Source organism: Laetiporus sulphureus (genome assembly GCF_001632365.1).
Source record: "Laetiporus sulphureus 93-53 unplaced genomic scaffold LAESUscaffold_48, whole genome shotgun sequence".
NCBI classification, from domain to species: domain Eukaryota; kingdom Fungi; phylum Basidiomycota; class Agaricomycetes; order Polyporales; family Laetiporaceae; genus Laetiporus; species Laetiporus sulphureus.
Window position 1 is genome coordinate 288,245 of NW_024468557.1, and position 17,554 is coordinate 305,798.

General features: G+C 53.3%; 8 protein-coding genes and 1 non-coding gene across 9 annotated transcripts; 5 read left to right on the top strand and 4 right to left on the bottom strand.

The window, feature by feature from the left end:
• Positions 1-104: 104 nt before the first annotated feature.
• LAESUDRAFT_706297 (sphingomyelin phosphodiesterase) lies at positions 105-3,806 on the top strand (the record flags this gene model as incomplete). Its single annotated transcript, XM_040906618.1, has 21 exons — positions 105-206; positions 284-745; positions 799-846; positions 899-1,216; positions 1,294-1,459; positions 1,512-1,632; positions 1,683-1,817; positions 1,871-1,892; positions 1,954-2,036; positions 2,089-2,142; positions 2,197-2,343; positions 2,468-2,574; positions 2,626-2,694; positions 2,753-2,762; positions 2,816-2,847; positions 2,896-2,933; positions 2,999-3,058; positions 3,114-3,182; positions 3,251-3,276; positions 3,342-3,505; positions 3,619-3,806. Exons 2-21 carry the CDS (start codon positions 554-556, stop codon positions 3,804-3,806), a joined length of 2,049 nt encoding a protein of 682 aa, XP_040760247.1. The 5' UTR covers positions 105-206; positions 284-553.
• Positions 3,807-3,815: 9 nt separating this feature from the next.
• LAESUDRAFT_411876 (uncharacterized protein) lies at positions 3,816-5,483 on the top strand. The gene is made up of 3 exons (XM_040902341.1): positions 3,816-4,134; positions 4,197-5,253; positions 5,305-5,483. Exons 1-3 carry the CDS (start codon positions 4,031-4,033, stop codon positions 5,377-5,379), a joined length of 1,236 nt encoding a protein of 411 aa, XP_040760248.1. The 5' UTR covers positions 3,816-4,030; the 3' UTR covers positions 5,380-5,483.
• Positions 5,484-5,586: 103 nt separating this feature from the next.
• Positions 5,587-7,346, bottom strand: LAESUDRAFT_716908 (uncharacterized protein; the record flags this gene model as incomplete). The annotated part of the gene is made up of 2 exons (XM_040907283.1): positions 5,587-6,820; positions 6,880-7,346. The coding sequence occupies 2 exons, from the start codon at positions 7,344-7,346 to the stop codon at positions 5,587-5,589; spliced, it is 1,701 nt and encodes a 566-aa protein (XP_040760249.1).
• Positions 7,347-7,658: 312 nt separating this feature from the next.
• On the top strand, positions 7,659-8,399 carry LAESUDRAFT_716909 (HIT-like protein; the record flags this gene model as incomplete). The annotated part of the gene is made up of 3 exons (XM_040907284.1): positions 7,659-7,761; positions 7,823-7,968; positions 8,046-8,399. 3 exons carry the CDS (start codon positions 7,659-7,661, stop codon positions 8,397-8,399), a joined length of 603 nt encoding a protein of 200 aa, XP_040760250.1.
• A 198-nt stretch (positions 8,400-8,597) lies between these two features.
• On the bottom strand, positions 8,598-10,048 carry LAESUDRAFT_762855 (uncharacterized protein; the record flags this gene model as incomplete). The annotated part of the gene is made up of 3 exons (XM_040913158.1): positions 8,598-8,710; positions 8,760-8,992; positions 9,051-10,048. 3 exons carry the CDS (start codon positions 10,046-10,048, stop codon positions 8,598-8,600), a joined length of 1,344 nt encoding a protein of 447 aa, XP_040760251.1.
• Positions 10,049-10,260: 212 nt separating this feature from the next.
• On the top strand, positions 10,261-10,343 carry LAESUDRAFT_t82. Its single transcript has one exon. It is a non-coding gene; the product is annotated as a tRNA-Lys (tRNA).
• A 930-nt stretch (positions 10,344-11,273) lies between these two features.
• On the bottom strand, positions 11,274-13,560 carry LAESUDRAFT_706306 (uncharacterized protein). The gene is made up of 2 exons (XM_040906619.1): positions 12,916-13,560; positions 11,274-12,818 (listed from the first exon to the last, which is right to left on the bottom strand). Exons 1-2 carry the CDS (start codon positions 13,165-13,167, stop codon positions 11,742-11,744), a joined length of 1,329 nt encoding a protein of 442 aa, XP_040760252.1. The 5' UTR covers positions 13,168-13,560; the 3' UTR covers positions 11,274-11,741.
• A 225-nt stretch (positions 13,561-13,785) lies between these two features.
• On the bottom strand, positions 13,786-14,532 carry LAESUDRAFT_730270 (uncharacterized protein). The gene has a single exon (XM_040909803.1). It carries the CDS (start codon positions 14,304-14,306, stop codon positions 13,986-13,988), a length of 321 nt encoding a protein of 106 aa, XP_040760253.1. The 5' UTR covers positions 14,307-14,532; the 3' UTR covers positions 13,786-13,985.
• Positions 14,422-15,953, top strand: LAESUDRAFT_730271 (uncharacterized protein; the record flags this gene model as incomplete). The annotated part of the gene is made up of 4 exons (XM_040909804.1): positions 14,422-14,617; positions 14,668-14,709; positions 14,760-14,888; positions 14,939-15,953. Coding segments are annotated over 4 exons (1,239 nt in total), but the record flags the coding sequence as incomplete, so codon positions are not given.
• Between the last annotated feature and the right edge of the window lie 1,601 nt (positions 15,954-17,554).

A 17,554-nucleotide genomic window follows, 5' to 3' on the forward strand; every position in this document is an offset into this window, starting at 1 on the left:
GGGAACGTCGACGATCAAGCCTATTTGCCCGATGGCCAAAGTGCAGTAAGAACCAATCCGACCGTTACGGAAGTGCTCATTCTCAATGCCTCCGATCTGATTAGGACTGTGCACGAGGACGCGACCAGGCGTTTCGTCCCTAATATTAGACTCGGTCGTTGATCGATATTCTGGACCGAATGTCCAATTCCAAGCACAAGGGCCAGGTGAGCATGAACGTTTGCTACTTTGCAAGGAACCCTACATAATGGAATGGGCCGGGTTTCTAATAATGACTCCGAAGAGCCCCTCGCGCTTATCCACATGCCCGAATTCATGTCACAATATGCGCTCGTCCGTGAGAGCGGCCTGTCAAGCTGGGCGAAGTCAGTTACGCGACGCACGTTGGCCGTTATCCGCACAAGATGGACGGACGATCTTTTCCTTGCCTCCGAGGATATTTAAAGGTGCTTCTTGGCTCTTGAATCATCCCAGAGACCTTCCAGCTTGGAGATAGTTGTCAAGGGCCCTCCTTGTGCAGTCGTTTCTTGACGCTTGTCCTGGGTCGGCCACAATGACGCGCAGGGAATACCGCACGGCTGCCATTGCCCTTTGGGTTTCCAGTGTCGCTGCACAGGGCAACCTGTTGGGTCCGGCCGCGTACACTGTCCCTGGGCCATTCCCGACATCTGTGTACCAATCGTACTACAACGACCCCACCGCAACGTCCGCGGAACCGCAACCCGTCATATCGGATCCTGTGACGGTAAGTCGGTTATATGCCCATAGTAACAGCTCTAAATCAGCGCATATACGTAGCATGAGACTTATCCGTACTGGTTAACGAATCCGGAGACGATCCCTCAGGTAGTGTTCGTCGATCTCTCTCACGCCCAGCTCAACTTAACTTGGACCGCAGCTAGACACCGGGGAAACGCATCCTCTTCCACCGGCAGCATCCTCGTCGCAGCTGCTCGATCTCGCCGTCCAGCAGATCGTCTCCATCGCGAACAACCCTGCTTTTGGCGACGATACATGCACACAGTGCCAAGCTTCGCTCGAAGTCGCCAAGTTCCTCGCCCTCGCTGCTCCCGAGGAGGGTCCCAATCTCGCTGTGCGGCTGTGTGAGTACTTCGACTACGCGGACGACTGCGAGAAGGATTACGGAATCTACACGCTCGGATCGCCCATCACGCAGGTTGTGGCGTATGCGGACGTGGGTGGGTATGATGGCCAGGTACGTGGATTCCTGGTGATCACAACTATTGATTGATTGTGACATGGCCTGTTTGATTTCCATCGATTTGATAACAGATGATCTGCTACAACTTTTTGGGATTGTGTCCAAGTGCTGGGACGAGCCCGTTGAACCTGACTGGCTGGTTTGCCAAACCGAAGCCGGATCCGCTCCCGCCTGCCACGCAACCCACTGGCGAGCGGCTCAAGATCCTGCACATGTCCGACCTGCACATTGACCCTCGTCCGTGGTTCCCTCTTAACCACATTCGTTCCTGGCACTAATGTGCAACCAGGTTACACGATTGGCGCCGAAGCGAATTGTACAGCGTATTTGTGCTGTCGTCCGTCGAGCTACAACGAGTACAGTCCCAATGTGACGACCCAGCCTGCTCCACGATATGGTGCCTACTATTGGTAGGGTTTCCTGCATGTCGAGGCGAATGTTCTGCTTATCATGCATCTAGTGATGCACCATATAACTTGATTCTGGCTGCTCTTCAAGCTGTTCCTGTACTGACCGGAACACAGGAGAATGGATTCAATTTTACGATCTACACTGGCGACCTGGTCTCGCATGATGATGAACACGAGCTGTCAAAGTAAGCATGAAACGTGTAACGAACGATATCTGTGGCTAACATTTGACTGCTAGGGAATACACTGTGTACACTGAGGTATCTTGGAGCTCTCCTTTACTCAGAGGTCGCGTCATTTTCTCATATTCGACCCTTGCAGACGGTCCTGTACGATCTCTTGAAACGGCAGATCAACTCTGGCCCCGTCTATGCTGTTCTGGGTAATCATGATACGTATAATGAGTACGTGTCGATAATTCATGCACGGCAAAAGTGATAAGAGCTTCCGTCACAGAGCGCAGAATTCCCCTTACAACATCGGGGAAGAACTGGAAGGCCAATTCAACTGGTACGTTTACCTTATATGTGACGTTCTTTCACTGATGCGCGGATGAACATCTAGGGATTATGATCACCTTGCCGCTTTGTGGGAGCTGGAAGGGTGGATCTCGGAGACGACCACACAACAAGCCCGCACACATTACTCGGCTTATTCAGTACAGCGTAGTGATGGGCTTAGGATTATCACTCTCAACACCGATATGTGTGAGTGGGAGTTCAGAAGCCCCGTTGGCCTTACGTGCTCATCATTCTCCCGCATACAGGGTATAGGTGTGTGTCCTCACAAATGGTCGCAGCCAGACGATATAGCTCGTTGTTGATCCATGTGTATGAAGGGCGAACTACTATAACTACATCAATCTTGCGTCGTCCGACAACTCTGGCATGCTCAGGTTCTTGACCGATGAGCTGCAGGATGCTGAAGATGCTGGTGATCGAGGCATGTAACGGCTCGACTTGTGTCAGAATGCGTTCTAACGGTGCATGATAGTTTGGATTCTAGGCCATGTCTTGAGCGGCTGGAGTGGTAGCAATCCTTTGGAAAACCCGACTAACCTATGTACGTCGCGATTGATAAGATGACTTGAAATGGAAGCTCATTGTCTCGCACTATGCAGTCTATCAGATGTACGTGTCTAATTAGCATGTCAAGAGTGTCAATATTCATCTCATGATTTTAGTGTCGACCGGTTCTCTCCTCATGTCATCGCCGGTATGTTTCTCGTACTTCCCTGAATCATCTAGCTAACGGTACCTTCAGGATTGTTCTTCGGCCACACTCATGAGGATCAGCTCAGTGTTTGTATCTTTTGTCGTTTGTCTTTCCTGATCGATCTGATTTATTCGACTCGACTGGCATGCAGATTTTTTACGCAAATAATGGAACCGTAATGAGCGCCGAAACTGCTCTCGCAACTGAATGGGTACGTCGTGACTTTGCGCGAATCTCCAGCCGCAGAATCCCTGATCGCCAAGCAGATCTGCCCATCGGTAACCCCGCTCACCAATCTAAACTCTGGATTCCGCGTGTACGAGGTCGATTCCGGGGTATGTCTATTCATGCGAGGCTTTGACCTTCTGAGCCTTAACTTACTCCACCGCCAATACAAAAACAGACATTCGACGTCCTTGATGCGTACACGTGAGTGCAACACGACGTCAAGGGTGTAGCGGCACAATGCACGCCGAAACTGACTCACATTCTAGCTGGTACGCTGATGTCAACTCGTTCTCCGAGCTTGACGATCAGGTCGAAAACGGTCCGACGTACAATTTTGAGTATAGTACGCGCGAAGCATATGGCGGTAGCATTACCGAGTGGGGACCCAATGATCCTTTGAACGCGACGTGGTGGCACCTGGTCACTGAAGGTGAGCTTGAGCAGGGGGTTTTCTAGACGACGTTATGTGGCTACTGATATCATACATCTTGCTCAGCAATGGAGAAGAACTCATCCCTTGTATCTGTGCGTCGCAGCTTATAGCCAAGGGTGTCAATCTTCTGATGTGTTCTGCTCTCTTCCAGCTCTTCAACACCTATCAGGGCAAGAGTTCCGTCCGCTCTCCCTCGTGCACCGGCGAGTGTGCTTCAGCCAAGGTCTGTTACATGCGAAGTGGCAGTGCTAGTATCGCCATTCAAAACTGCCCGTCTGGCTATGATTCTGTTCAATGAGACATTCGCTTGGGACCGTCTAGTGAGGGGTTCCTGAAGTCATCCTGATATGGCCGCTTGCTAGGACTTTTGACTAGTGATATTTCTTGGATGGAGAGTAGTATATCTTCGCTGTTGGAAAGCATGGATCTTGTCTCCTATGGTAGTGTTCTCCCCCTTTCGTGGTCTATGTCAGCCCCAAAAACAGGCGTACAGCCGCTGTTATTGATGACCGTGTAAAGGCGATGCTCGCTATATATGCGTGCGAACCCGCCGTTATTTACATCTCTCCGTCAGACCGCGTTATAACTCTTCACATAGACAACCTTCGGACAATACTCTATCACCTGTGAGAGGAATGCACCACTGACCTGTCGCCTTAGACATGCTAAAGCTGTTGCTTCTCTTAAGTGATGCGAGAACTACCACTGGAAGTGCTCGAAAGCGTTCTCGAGAAGGTCTACTACGACGCGAGATGCAACCCGGATCTCTCAACTTTACTTGCATGCAGTCTGGTCTGCAGATTTTGGGCAGAACCATCGCACCGACTGCTCCTCCACTCTGTAGAACTCCGGTCCATGAAGAGAGCCGCCCACTTCTTTCGTTCCATCGATCCTTCCACTGTTGCCGGCGGCCATCTAGGCGCATTCTCAACATGTCCACTGGATCCTCAAGTGCAGGAACGAACATCGCGCCGATCCGCCTATTCATTCATATCCTATCTTCCTGTACCAGACTCTACGGGCTAGTATTGGACGCGTATGGCATTCACGGTTTCGACCCGGAAGACCTAGCCAAGCTGCAACGTCATGATCTCAGTCCGATCCGGGCATTGCGCCTGACGGGCTACAGCGAGTCCCGCGTCTTGTATCAACTTCTCGAGATCTGGCCTACCATCCAGTTTCTTTGCATCGATTTCGAGCTGAACGCTGATCCACCTGCGCATGCTACACGCGTCAAACTCTACGAGCTATCGCTACTCGGTGGGCTTTCCGTCAAGGTTATGACTTGGCTGTTGTCCTCCTCAGAGCTCTCGCTGCAGATCTTCGAGTTGCGTTATCATTTTGGCAATGATCACGCAAGAGTGCTTGCAAAGCATGGGCCGCATATCCGCTCCCTGCGTGTGCTGTCCCCTACCTCGGAAGTCCAGTCATTGGTCGAGAACTGTCCCAACCTGGAAGAGCTTATCGTCACGCAGGCGGCCCTTGTTCAAGAACCCACGCGCAGACTAGCGAACATTCTCTCCTCGACCTCGCAGTCGCTCGAACACCTCGGTGTCTGGGTTGGGGCTTTCGAGGATTACTTCTGGAACCTAAATTATGCTGTCAATCACCTGCAGAGACTGCGCGTGCTGTCCTATTACGCACCTGATGGCGAACTTGAAAATCACAGCAGATATTCTGAGATTCAAAGCAAATGCGAGGAAAAAAAGATCGACTTGCGACTCCTCAAGATCATGACCTGGAAAGTGAGTGCAGCCCCGCGAATGGGACAAAATTATCAAGCTTACATCTCCCAGAGGATGGAAGACCCTGTTCCGGTGGCCCTCTTTCCTCGCGGCATCTCCATTTCTCACTTCCGTTTCATGAATTGAGCGGTCATCCTGAAGGAGTATTGCAGGGTCAAATCTGTCACAATGTCCGGCATGCATGTCTTACTTTGATGCATATTCCCTTCGACTCCATCTCACCTTACGAGTAGCAACAATCCGCGGTTAACTTTTGCATGCACGAGCAACGTGATGCTGTCCAATTGTAATAAAAAAATCCAGATGCATACATTGAGGTCGCTTCTTCATTCATCACAAATCATCTCGCCAAACCCCCCATCCGAGCTGGTGTCCGCATCCATCAATGTGTCCCTCCTTTCGTCCGGGTCCAGCCAAACACAGTATAGGGCAAGATGCCACAGTGGCACCTGATTTTTCTCCATGCCCATCTGCGCTGTCCTCCACCACTGGGACCACAAATGCTCCTTCATCCTCCACGTCCTTCAGCCCAGCTAGTCCATCTTCGCCGTCCCCATCCTCCTCATCAGGCTCATAGTCCCGGTCAAACATGACTACCCGCATGCCGTTTCCCCAACTTTGGCGCAAGCGGCCGCGGATGGCAGAAAGCTGCATAACGCCCTCCGCCCACCCACGCTCAAACTCAACACGGATGGCTCCATGCTTTTCCGGCCCCATGGAGACTGGCGTAGTTGTCGCGAGCGAATGAATAGTCGGCAATGAGGGAAGGATACGGATCCGCTGGTTCTGAAGTGGGAGGCGGCTCGTGGAGGGAACTTTTGGGAGGAAGATCGTGTCCTTTGGAGGAGAGTTACGAAGGGAGACCGTCGCAGTGGCCAGTCCACGTCGACCACGGCGAGGTTGTCTGCGCATGGGAGCTTGCTCAACGGCTGGTTCTATGCCAGCCAGAGCCGCTGCTGCTCGAGCATGGCTGGCTTCTAGCCAAAGCTTCAGCCTTTTCTCTCGTTCCCTCGCATACTTGACTCCAGCCAGTGCCATCGTCTTCCCTAACCCTGCCCAATGCCCCAAAGTCTCGCCATCCTGTCCTTGCACATCGGCCCGCTGGCTAACAATGTGACAGCCGTCGAGTACTAAAGCTTTCAGTTTGTCGAAACGCCCCAACATCCCCTCGACGTCGGCCTCAACTACATTGCATGTCGACATATCGAGCAGTTCTATGTTTGGGAGCGCGTTTGGGAGCGCATACAGGAAACGAGCGGCCTGTCGCGTGGGCACACGCAGACGGAAATGATGAAGATTCTCAAGAAGCGGACAAAGGGCGAGAGTGGAGAGAGTATCCAAGCGGAAGAACACAAGAGGTTGCGCAAACTTTGTGGGCGCAATGGATGGATCCAGGGGCTCTTGTACAATGGAAAGTGTAGGTAGTTCTCCGGCAGGCCAACGCGAGAACGCAAGCAATGTAGAATCAAAGTATGCTCCCTGGCAGAATATGTTAGAAGAGCAGTATGCACCGAGCATATCTCCCTCACGTACCTTGAGAAATTGATAGTAGGTTGCTCGTTGCACGCTATGATACGGAGGTCGCGGTCAACATTCACGAGTGCCACAACCTGCAGATAGACTTACTATGGCCTGAACCTCAAGGAGATGAACCGCAACTCTTCCATCGGCTTCTGGAACATTTCTTCCAAGTGTTCCGGTGCAAAGAATGGTCCGATGAACAAGGTCAGCTCTCGCAATTTCGCCAAGAGCGCGAGCAGGTTCACCACGACATCTGCATCAACCGTCCAGCACTCCAGCGAGAAATGTCGGACCCAAGCAGCGTCTTCAGAGTTCTTTCGCAATCGGCGATACAGCTGAATGACCTGATCGCCATGTCTCAGCCGTACGCGTTCGAATAGGTGATATATCGGTATAGGCGAGCGTGCGGCAGCGCGAGTGAGAGCGAGAACAGTTTGCTGGAGATCTTCCGATGGTATGTGCGATAAAATGTGAGTATATAGCTCCGGAGGCAACGACTCTATAGGCGCAAGCATCAATGACAATGACAGCAATATGCAATAGACTGTGCGTGCCACCTTTGCTTTAGTCATGCATCCACAGAATTGGACCGATGGCTAAGACAGCATCAGAGATAATGACTTTGGAGATGACTAAGGTAGATTATTGCTGGACGCCTATGTTGAGCTACGAGGGTGTCGGCACTGAAATAAGACTGAAGAGCGAGTTGCCTCGAGGGTGGAATGAGACAACTCTGAGATAGCTCTGAGAACCTGACTGCATCTGCTTCTCAGGCTTCTAGCTTCAATCGTTGACGAACTTGCAGGTCCACCGTGCCCTTTCGAGTTTGTGATGGAAGCTCCATATCTTTGCCGCGTACTCTTCATTCGTTTCTTCAGCAACGTATGACTAGCCTGCTGTTCTCAACTATCGACGTTACGCGGCAGGCCTTCTATCGCACCGCGCTCACCTATGCCATCGTGAATCTCAAACCTATCGTGCCTGGACGTGCGTGCGATTGTGTCCTTTTTAAACAGAGAAAGCACTCATGCCCTCATCCCCCGGGTAGATGTGCTTGTCGTCCCGACACGACCAGTACGTCGGATCGCAGACCTCACGCCGTCCGAGCTGACTTCGCTCATGGTATCCGTGCAACGCGTCGGCCAAGTTATTGAACGTGCGTACGGTGCAGATGGCCTCACAATCGCGTGCCAGGTGTGTCGGCTAGTCATGAATTCTAAGCCAGGCAACAAGAGTAGATGGGCTGACTGACGTCTATGCTTTCTCTATAGGACGGTAAAGCTGCAGGCCAGACAGTACCACACGTGCACTTTCATTTGCTCCCTCGCCACTTACAGGGTGATCGGTTCTCCGAAAACAACGATGCTATCTACCCCGAGCTCGAACAATCTGAGCAGGGTCTGTCACAACATCTGCGTGCAGCAGATGCGCAGGCTGGAGCGAGGAAGCAAAGCGATGCAGAATGCGAAGGACCCGTTGTCGACGAACACCCGCTTCAACTCAAAGTCGACGCCGATGAGGACCGCGAACCACGCTCGATGGAAGAGATGATGGCAGAAGCCGAGTGGTTGAAGGCATTCTTCTCTACGGAGGAAGGCGGGAAAGCAGCAGCCTCGGAAAGATGATCTACATGCTAGATGATACATTAGAATCACAGGAGACACAATGCTGTACTACATCGACGACGCGAGGTGCGTGTATGAATTACACTAGACAATGGTAAACATCGGTCGTATGCAGGTAAAGCGAAACGCACAACAGAAAAGAGTATAATCACATCAAGGTATCCAGCAGCTCGTGATCGTACATGCGCTCCAGTTGCATCAAGTCTCGCTCATATGAGGAGGCCTTGTGATCACATGTTGGCTGTCTTCCCATGTCCCGGGAACGAGCGCAAAAGTCAGAAGCCAAGTGGCGGTCAGGACGACTCCATTGCCTGAGGTCTCTTCAGTCTTCGCAGGAAGTCACGAATGCTCGGAACGTACCTTTGTCATAAGACTTGATTGCATCCCAACTCCACGCGACAAATGCACCGACATAACCCAAGTACGGCACGACCGTCCTTAAGAGCGGCATGGCGGGGCGCACCTGCAGAGGTACAGCCGCCATCGGTATGTGGTCTAATAGCCACTTCAGGGCAGTGGTCAAAATCGCAGCACGCTTGGTGTTCTCCATCCGTGAGCTGTCCAGGACATCCAGGACAGGGGGAGGGAGATAGCTAGGCGCATATAGTCAATCTCAAATCCAAATAATTCATCAATATTGACACTACTCACATGCGGTATCCCCACCATCGAATCTCTAACGAAATCTTCTCCTTCGACGGCACCCAAACCTTTCTTTCCACGGCTTTCTGTCCTGGCCCGGTAGCTTTCCCTTTCCCCTTCCTAAAGAACGGCAAGGTGCCTCCGAAATGTACACGGGAGCTGGCATCTTCCATTTGCTGCTCTTCAATCGTTACTGCTTCGCCCTCGTCCATCGAGACTTCCGAGCGGGCGACCTCGACAAACGAGCTATCATCAGGCTCAAGTGGGCCATAGAACATAACGCTCGCATCGTCATCGGTCTGCGCATCGCTGGTCGGCATCTGTCCTTCTGCTGGCACGGTGTCCTTGCCCATGTTTGCCTTGAAGCGATCGAGCAACGCCCACACACTCTGCTTCCCCTTCTCGACAGACCCGTTCATCACGGACGGAGAAGACAGGTATGTCATCAGCTTGGAGTCGGCGAGGAAGCTCGGCAGCGTGATGCCTCCAATGGTGTCGGTGCTACCTTTGGCACCAGCATTGGCTGCGGATGCTTGCGAGGAGGACAAGGGAGGCAGTGACAAGAGGAGACTGTGGATCTTGCTAGCAAGAGTCGCTGGCTCCGGTTCTGTGTCTGTTTCTCCGCTCTCTACAGCTGTCCCGTTGGTATCGACAGTAGCGACATGATTGTCCAATTCATGTCCGCCGTTTGAGCTCGCCTTAGACTCTGTTTGAGCAGAAGAGGTGATCTCCACAGAGGCCGCTGGAGCATTTCCGGGGGTAGCATCCTTGGCCTCTGCGCCTGGAGAAGCATGCGACCAATGTGCGGGCGGGAACCCCTCATCTCGACCGGTATTTCTCCTTCCGAATTTCATGAATCGTTGAAAGTGAGAAGGGGCAGAAGGGGTTGTGCTGGGCTGTTCTGCGGTCGTCATTGTAATATCAAGTGTGTTACTAACCAATTGCTGAGTGCCCTTTGAGCTGCGCAGCGTGGAGGTGTGGGGCGAATAGTCACTTGTATGCGCCATGTCCGGATTCAGACCTTCATCTTGTGGTGCATCCGCGGGGCTTCGGATCGCAGTGTCATGGAACGTGAATGGAACATGAACAGCTTGGGGGTTCCTAGGCCCGGTAAGCCTGCGGCATTTCTTGGAGTACGAGAGCAGCCGACGGCCACAGAGTTCGCAAGTAAACTCGCCGTTGTTGTGATATAATATATTATTTTAGAAATTAAAGCATTGCCCGCCTAGCTCAATCGGATAGAGCGTCAGACTCTTAGGCGAGGCAATCTGAAGGCTGCGAGTTCGACCCTCGCGGTGGGCTAGTCGTTTTACAATTTTTGCCCGTTGTTTTTTGCGCTCGCAAACACCCTCCTTGAGCAACAATATCGCATGAAGTACAACACATTGCGTTCTCACTGTTCAAATATTCCCTAGGAGGTCGTGATTACAACAATCTCATTCAAAGGAATGCTCCGAGCAGCATTCATAGGACGACCGCTAGGTAGGCACCGATATAATTACTGATGCATTCGAGACGCCACGTTGCTCCATCTCGAACAGTTGTCGACATTCCGGGGGACTGGCATGCCGACAACAATGCGACTTAGCTTTAGAAAAGGCTTTGGAAACCATCGTGCTGGCTGAGCATCAAGCGTTGTGGTTTGTTCCGCTGTACGGGCGCGATTCCTGCTTTCCAAATGATAATGTTGCAGCCATTGGATATGCGACTTTATAATCAAAGTAATCGGTAGGGTGCTCACTTGACCGCGTCCTCGGGTGCTTAAATGCAGGGGGGGCACCGTTTCCAGGACGAGACAGCCGGTCATGCCGCCGTCTATATGAACCCTGGGAAGAATCCGCAACACCGACGGACAACCTCGCCTTGCGAGTAGAAAACTTGTCCATCTAGATAGCCGCTTCGCAAGTCAGCCTCTGCACACCGGCAATGCCCCGCACCCATTTCGCTGCGACCTGCAGCGTGATTGTCTGTATAACTGCGATATTAAACATCGTGAGTTCTGCCCGATATATATTATATATATATACGCACTTCTCGCCTTAAGGTTCGTGGATAGGATCTTCGTTCTACTTATAGCATTCGATAGGGGCAGATTGTGCTGGGTGAAGATGCGCGGGTAGATCCATCATTTGCGGCATTGCCCTTTGAGCTGGATGAGCGCAGGAGCGCCGGGAACGAGAAACCAGGCGATCAGCCGTGAGCCTTTCCTCACATCGTTCGGCTGTATGATGACGAGAGAGTTACAGTGCATCAACGATAGTGGGATATCAGCCCTCATTAGATGGTATCGTATGTTTGTGCGTCAATAGTGCCAAGATCGCCTTTGGCGAAGACTGTTTGATCGACGTATGGAGCGGCTATCGCCAAGGACCATGACATGCATCAAGAGCGAACCGTATGGCGACCCAGATACTCTACTTGGCGATGGATGACGTGCGTCGTACTCGTGCTGAACGCACCTGGTAGGGGACGGACAATTTGTTTCAGATATGGGATGGCTCACCTTTGTACACCCCTTGCGATCGTGAGGGAAGATGCGTCTGTGAAGTATCACTTGAAGTCTCGAGCTAATAGTGAGAGAAGGAGTGGAGATTTCAATGTACACGGGTATAACAACGCCAAAACTAATACACAAGATTACAGAACTCACTGCGATGCGATAGATGTAGCATTGCATATTACATTGGATCCCTCATGGGCTCATATTTCATGGCCGGATTTCCATTCAGAGTCCAGCACTTGAATTCCCTTGCGCGACAGCCTCCGCCGCCATTCCACCATCTCTCCTTGGACACCTGCCTGCTGAGCGCGCAGCGACATGCCTGGTCGCAGCCAGCGTACATCCCGCGCCCGCACGACCTTCAAAGAGGATAATTTGGGTAATATTGTGTCATGCACTGCGAGGAAATCCGGGTATGGTCTGGGTATCGATAAGATATGGAGAGGGTGAGGTGGATCGTCCTTGAACATTTTGAGAGCCGGAAGCGGGTTCTCAAGGGACAAATGGTATAGATTAGGGCAGCTTTGCAGTAGCGTCGTGGGGGATGGAAGCAGCATGCTCGGCCAGGTCTTGGTGGTGTATAGATGGAGGGAAGTCAGCGTCTCGCCGTGGGCATAGATGAAGTGCGGGACAATAGACATCGGGACGAAACTTTCGTCATAAGGGGTGATAGTAAGATGGCGCAGCGAGGGTAGTGGAGAATGAAGTAACGCGAAAAGCACAGGCGAGCAAGGCAGAGAGAGCATGACGAGCTTCCTCAGATGAGGCAGATGCAACGGCTTGACTGCAACAGCTCCATCAGGCTCTCCTGGCAGCTCGAGTTCTGTGGCATCGACGCCGGATCCGATGAGCGTGAGCTCCTCGAGGTTGACGCATGGGCGCAGTAGCTCAACAAAGTGATCTTCACTGACGTGAGCGGAGGTTTCCAGTTTGATACCCTTCAGCACACGCAGGTATGCAACCTCCGTACGATACGACAGCGCTGTAGCAGCTCGCCGGCTGAGGGTAAGAGATGGACTGATGGCGAGACGAGCCAGGAAGGGCAGCAGAGGACACAGCTGAGTGAGGAGAGTATCCACTCGATACATCTCGCACCATGTAGCGGTTTCGAGCTCGCGCATGTCGAGATCTTGCACCCATCGTCCTGGTGTTGAGTAGGGAATGCGACGAATGGAATCCCACTTCTTGTCCGATTGACAAACATGATCCGTGAATCTCTCCAGGCACGGCAGCGAAGCGATGCAGACATGCTCGTAGAAGAGCGGCAGGGCTACATTCTGCAATAATTATCATATGTCCATCAGCGCAAGAGATCCAAGGAGTTCGCAAGGTCCTAAGCAGGAGCTTGCGCAAACATAATTTCAGCGAGCGTACCTTCAGCTCTTTGGACACAACCAACAAGCCTCGCCTCAACTGCTCTCGCTCCTGCCGGTGGGATTTGCACAATTCCGCACCCTCATAGTGACCGAAGACATAGGCAAGAATCTTTGACCACACCTCCGGAGGCAGAGGCTTCATGACAGGTCTGTGGGGCAGAAGAGGCAGTAGAAGAAACTTTCCGGCCGTCCTGGCCAGTGGGCGAGGACTGAGCAGAATGGTGCTGGCTTCTGCGGCACTTGTGCCCATCGTGAAGTGTGATGGTCCGTTGTGCCTCAAAGCAGCTTTCGAGTCATGGAGGAATACGTGTGGCGGCGTTAGTCGGACATGCCGTGATCTTCGAGTTCAGTCCGAATGGGAACGATAATAGTGGGGAGAGATCATGTCATTTGCCAAGCCACTGACTCGGCCACCGTGAGTCGACTCAACTACGAATTCAATGCTCAATATTCAATTGTAACCCCGCCCTTACAATACGCAACTTTTTTATTTTATTTTTTTATTTTTTTAAATACAATTTATATCCCGCCCCGAAGGGGCGGTCGGAGGTGTGTAAATACATGTCGTGTAACAACGGAGGACCAGACGCATCTGGGGGCGAAGAAGCTTAACGTACGGACACCAGGTCCCCACGGACGCAACAGAGCAGGCGTATAGTAGAAGGGCACGAAGCCCGGTAAGCTGTGTCATGGACCACGCAAGCGCCGATAACCTAACAAAATGCATATGCCTAACCAAACTCAAAAACCGCGCCGCAGTCAGTCCGTTGACTCGTTAGAAACACTGTTTAAGGGGAATCGAACCCCCAAGATACTCCCACCAAACAGTCCTCGTTCACCGCAGAGGCAAAGTGGCATGCGGGGCATGGTGACCAGTTGAACATTGAGGGGAAGCCGGCTGGACCAGGGTTAGTGAATTGCACGACGGCGGGCCGAAGGGCGGAGTGAGTTGGCAGCCAAAGAGATGTCGGGGCGGAGGGAAAGAACAGAGGGAATCGACAGAATGAATGGGTGATGCGCGGCGAACCCTACCACGGAGCAGGCTGGATAAAAACTGATCCCCTGCATTTAAGTGTTGCTACGCCGGCATGTTGACCCCGTATTCGGTGCGGGCATGCCTTGTGGTGACGGAGGGGAGCGGACGGGGGGCGCTAGAAATGAGAAAGAAAGGAACGTGGTGGAAATGGAGTCGCACTCCATGGCAACATCAGAGTCGCCAGCAGCGGGCAGCACGGGGCGCTCGAGAGAAGAGGTCGGAGCGGGGCCAGCGCTCCGGAAAGAGGTGCGTTTGGGGCACTGTTCGGAGTCGGCGTGGTGGAGACCACGGCAGTTCACGCAGCGCGCATGAGCGCAAGGGTCGGAGGCGGCGCGATTCTCCTTCGCGCACATGGCGCACCGAGCGCGGTGCACCGATTCAAGATGGCGGCCAGCACAGACACGGCACCGGGGCGGCTTCGTGCATCCTGCAACGAGGTGGCCATAACCCCAGCACCTCGTACACTGTCATCGCAAACTGGTCTTCAGGGGACGCAAACAGCAGAACGAGAAAACGGATAGGGAGCCTGAGGATGTATCGAAGAAGTCAAGAAACTTGTTCAACAAGCATGGCCTGCCTAGACATCCTGAAAGGAGTATTTATTACGATCCCGTAATGAACCCATACGGAGTCGCGCCCCCTGGAATGCCATATGCAGAGCGACGTGAGTCATTTTGTCCACATGTACCGGTGGTTCACTTAAGCAATGATCAGCGCTGCGACCGGACGAGATTACTAGTGAGGATGAGGAGTCAGGTGCGTTCGTGCAGCGGATGGGTTGTAACCCTTCTTACCAGGAGTGGCAGACGAGGAAGACAATGACATCGTAATGCCGGAAGGACCCCCGCCAGGATCAGAAGAGGTGGATAGCGATGATGACATACCCATGCCAGAAGGCTCTCCTCCACCGGAAGATGGTTCTCTTCCTCCTCCAGGTTAGTGGTTGATTGCATTCAGCTGGAATCCATATTAATCAAGATTGTAGAAGCCCCATCTGCCCCACCTTTGCCACCAACTCCTCAAACGTCCGGCTATGGAGCTCCTCCTCCGCTTCCCTACATGCCTTCATCTGGTCCTATTCCGCTATCTCCGATGGACTTCTACAGTCCTGTGCCCCCGCCCCCCGCTGGTTCTCCTCCTCTTCTATTCCCAATGGGTTTCCCTATGCCTGCCACCCTACCCGTCCCTCTAGGAGTACCATTACCTCCTCCGCCACCACCTCCTGGCTTTCCTGCCTCAGGCATCCCGCCACCTCCTATGGGCTTTCCACCGATGTTCCAAGGACCTACTGGGTTCCCACAACCTCCGTTACCCCCGCCGCCACCTGGATTCTTCCCTCGTCGATCGCAATCTGCTTCAGCGATGCAAGATCCGCTTTCATCGATCCCGCACCAGACATATCAGGCCCATCGAGCATCGAGAATGGCTGGATCGCCGCCTCCAAATCGGCCACCGATCTCGGGCGGTGTTGTTCTTTCCGCCTCAATGAAGGCAACTGCCACGGCAGCAACAGTCGAGGCAGCTCCGCAGTTGCGCGACTTTAAGAAGGAGAGCACAGCATTCGTACCGACAGTATTGAAGCGTAAAAAGGCAGGAGCGGCTGGCGCAACGTCTAAGGTCAATGTCAATGCCGCGCCGTCACTAGGCTCAAAGGAAGGTTCTGCCGAACCAGAGCCTGTCGCATTTGCTGCCAGGCCAGATCTTCTGAGCACTTTGAAGGGCCAGTTTGGTTCCGCGGCGCCTCCGCCACCGAAAGAGGGGAAGAACGCAGAAACTGCTGGTCAGAAGCCGAAGCCAAAGGATGACTATGAGAAATTCCTCGAGGAGATGGGAGACGTTCTGGTTCCTGAGTCATGAGCAATAGCTGCGTTGGGTGAGTGGTTCTGATCTCGTTAGCACTCTTTGTAGCTTGATTCGTACAGAACATTCAATAGTTGATTGCTTCTGAGTGAGTCGGCGTGTAACAGCACTTGTGGTTGACGTTGAACCAGTCCATCGCGCATTCTTTGCTGCTTTGACCGCCTCCCTCCATATATGCGTTGATGAAGTTCCGGACTCTCCGTCTGCTGGAAGAATGACAGGGCAAGCTATGCTCCTATGATAAAGTACAGCGCAGCAGTAATCTCAAACGGTACAATTTGCTGAGGATGCCGTCATCTCAGATGGACTATTACAGAAAGACGGGCATCATGCATCAAGTTCCAAGTGATTCAGCTTTGTTATTGCGGGCAGAAGAAGGCACCCGCTCTGCGCCGTTAGAAGAGGTCACTATGATTTGTTGAGTGTTTGTTGCGTATTGTAACACATGGATCTTGAACCGCAACCACCATCTGCTTCGACAAGCGCCCGGGCTCCGTCCCCTGCGTCGTCCTCCTCCTATGAAGACCCCTCCTCTCACCTCCCCAACTTCACCCTGGCTATCCGTCAGGCTCTCCGGCCGTGGCAAAATCAGGGACCATCTGATGCCTTGCGTGACCTGGACTCTGTCGTCGATGCTTTTTATGCGGTACAGCAGACCATGGTCATGGCTCTCATTAAGGCAAATGGGACAGCCGTGAAACTGGGCAACCCCCTCATGAAGAAACGCATGGCCACTGCGGTCGCCATCGCCAAATCCACTATCAAGCCTCCTGCACCTCCTGCACCCACCTCTTCGACCCCTGGACCTGACCTCACAGCGGCCCTCCAGGACCTTCGCTCCGCCCTCGACGCCAGGCTTGATGCCTTGGAGACTCGAATGGTGACTGCGACCCCCCCGTCGCAGGCGATGGCCCCCCCTCCTCCCCAACATCAGGTACGTGGCACTCCGAAGAAGCGCTCGTATGCGGCTGCAGCCGCTAAACCTCGTCCGGCTCCTCCCGTGACGACTCCGAACCCGCCCGCTACCTCGAAGGCTCCTAAGCCCAAGCAGGTTGCAGAGCCCTTGCGGTACGTGGTTCGATTTACTGGCTCCGCGCCGGTCCACTTGCTTCAGACTCCCCCTGCCCAACTGGTCAGTGATGTGAACGCAGCACTGGCTGCGATTCCAACTGCTGGAGGAATGGCTGCGCTTGCGGTCTATCCGAGCTCCTCTGGCAACATCGTCCTGGCCTTCCCTCCTGCCACCTCCTACCGCCGCGTTGACGAACATCTCCCGACCCTCCGTGCTGCCCTCAAGCTCGACCCGGATCACCATGTCTCCAGGGACGTCAAGTGGTCTCGGATTCTCATCGGCAATGTCAGCACCCGGGCAGCCCCTGGCGGCGCTGTCCACTCGACGTCGACCCTGTTGACCGAGCTCGTCAAGAATCCTGCGCTTGCGCGCCTTCGCCTCACCCAACCTCCGCGATGGGCACGTCGACCTGAGCAAATCGACGGTGCTCGCTCGTCCGTCGTCCTCGGATTCGAAGACCCGGATGGCTCCATCCTCACCGCCCTCCTTCAGACCCCCCTATTCGCTTTCGGTACTCCCATCACCACGTCACGCTGGCGTGATAAGCTGCGCCTCCGACAGTGTACGAGGTGATGGGAGTACCGAAAGCGAATAGGGGGGTCTGAAGGAGGGCGGTGAGGATGGAGCCATCCGGGTCTTCGAATCCGAGGACGACGGACGAGCGAGCAC

What these genes read in the sequence shown, in the direction of transcription:
- LAESUDRAFT_411876 (XM_040902341.1), top strand. Translation starts at nt 4,031, where the DNA reads ATGCTCGCTATATATGCGTGCGAACCCGCCGTTATTTACATCTCTCCG. An exon ending in CGGACAATACTCTATCACCT is followed by an intron (nt 4,135 to 4,196) that starts GTGAGAGGAATG and finishes GCTTCTCTTAAG; the next exon opens with TGATGCGAGAACTACCACTG. An exon ending in TCAAGATCATGACCTGGAAA is followed by an intron (nt 5,254 to 5,304) that starts GTGAGTGCAGCC and finishes TACATCTCCCAG; the next exon opens with AGGATGGAAGACCCTGTTCC.
- LAESUDRAFT_706306 (XM_040906619.1), bottom strand. Translation starts at nt 13,167, where the DNA reads ATGGGCACAAGTGCCGCAGAAGCCAGCACCATTCTGCTCAGTCCTCGC. An exon ending in TTGTGTCCAAAGAGCTGAAG is followed by an intron (nt 12,819 to 12,915) that starts GTACGCTCGCTG and finishes TAATTATTGCAG; the next exon opens with AATGTAGCCCTGCCGCTCTT.
- LAESUDRAFT_730270 (XM_040909803.1), bottom strand. Translation starts at nt 14,306, where the DNA reads ATGTGCGCGAAGGAGAATCGCGCCGCCTCCGACCCTTGCGCTCATGCG.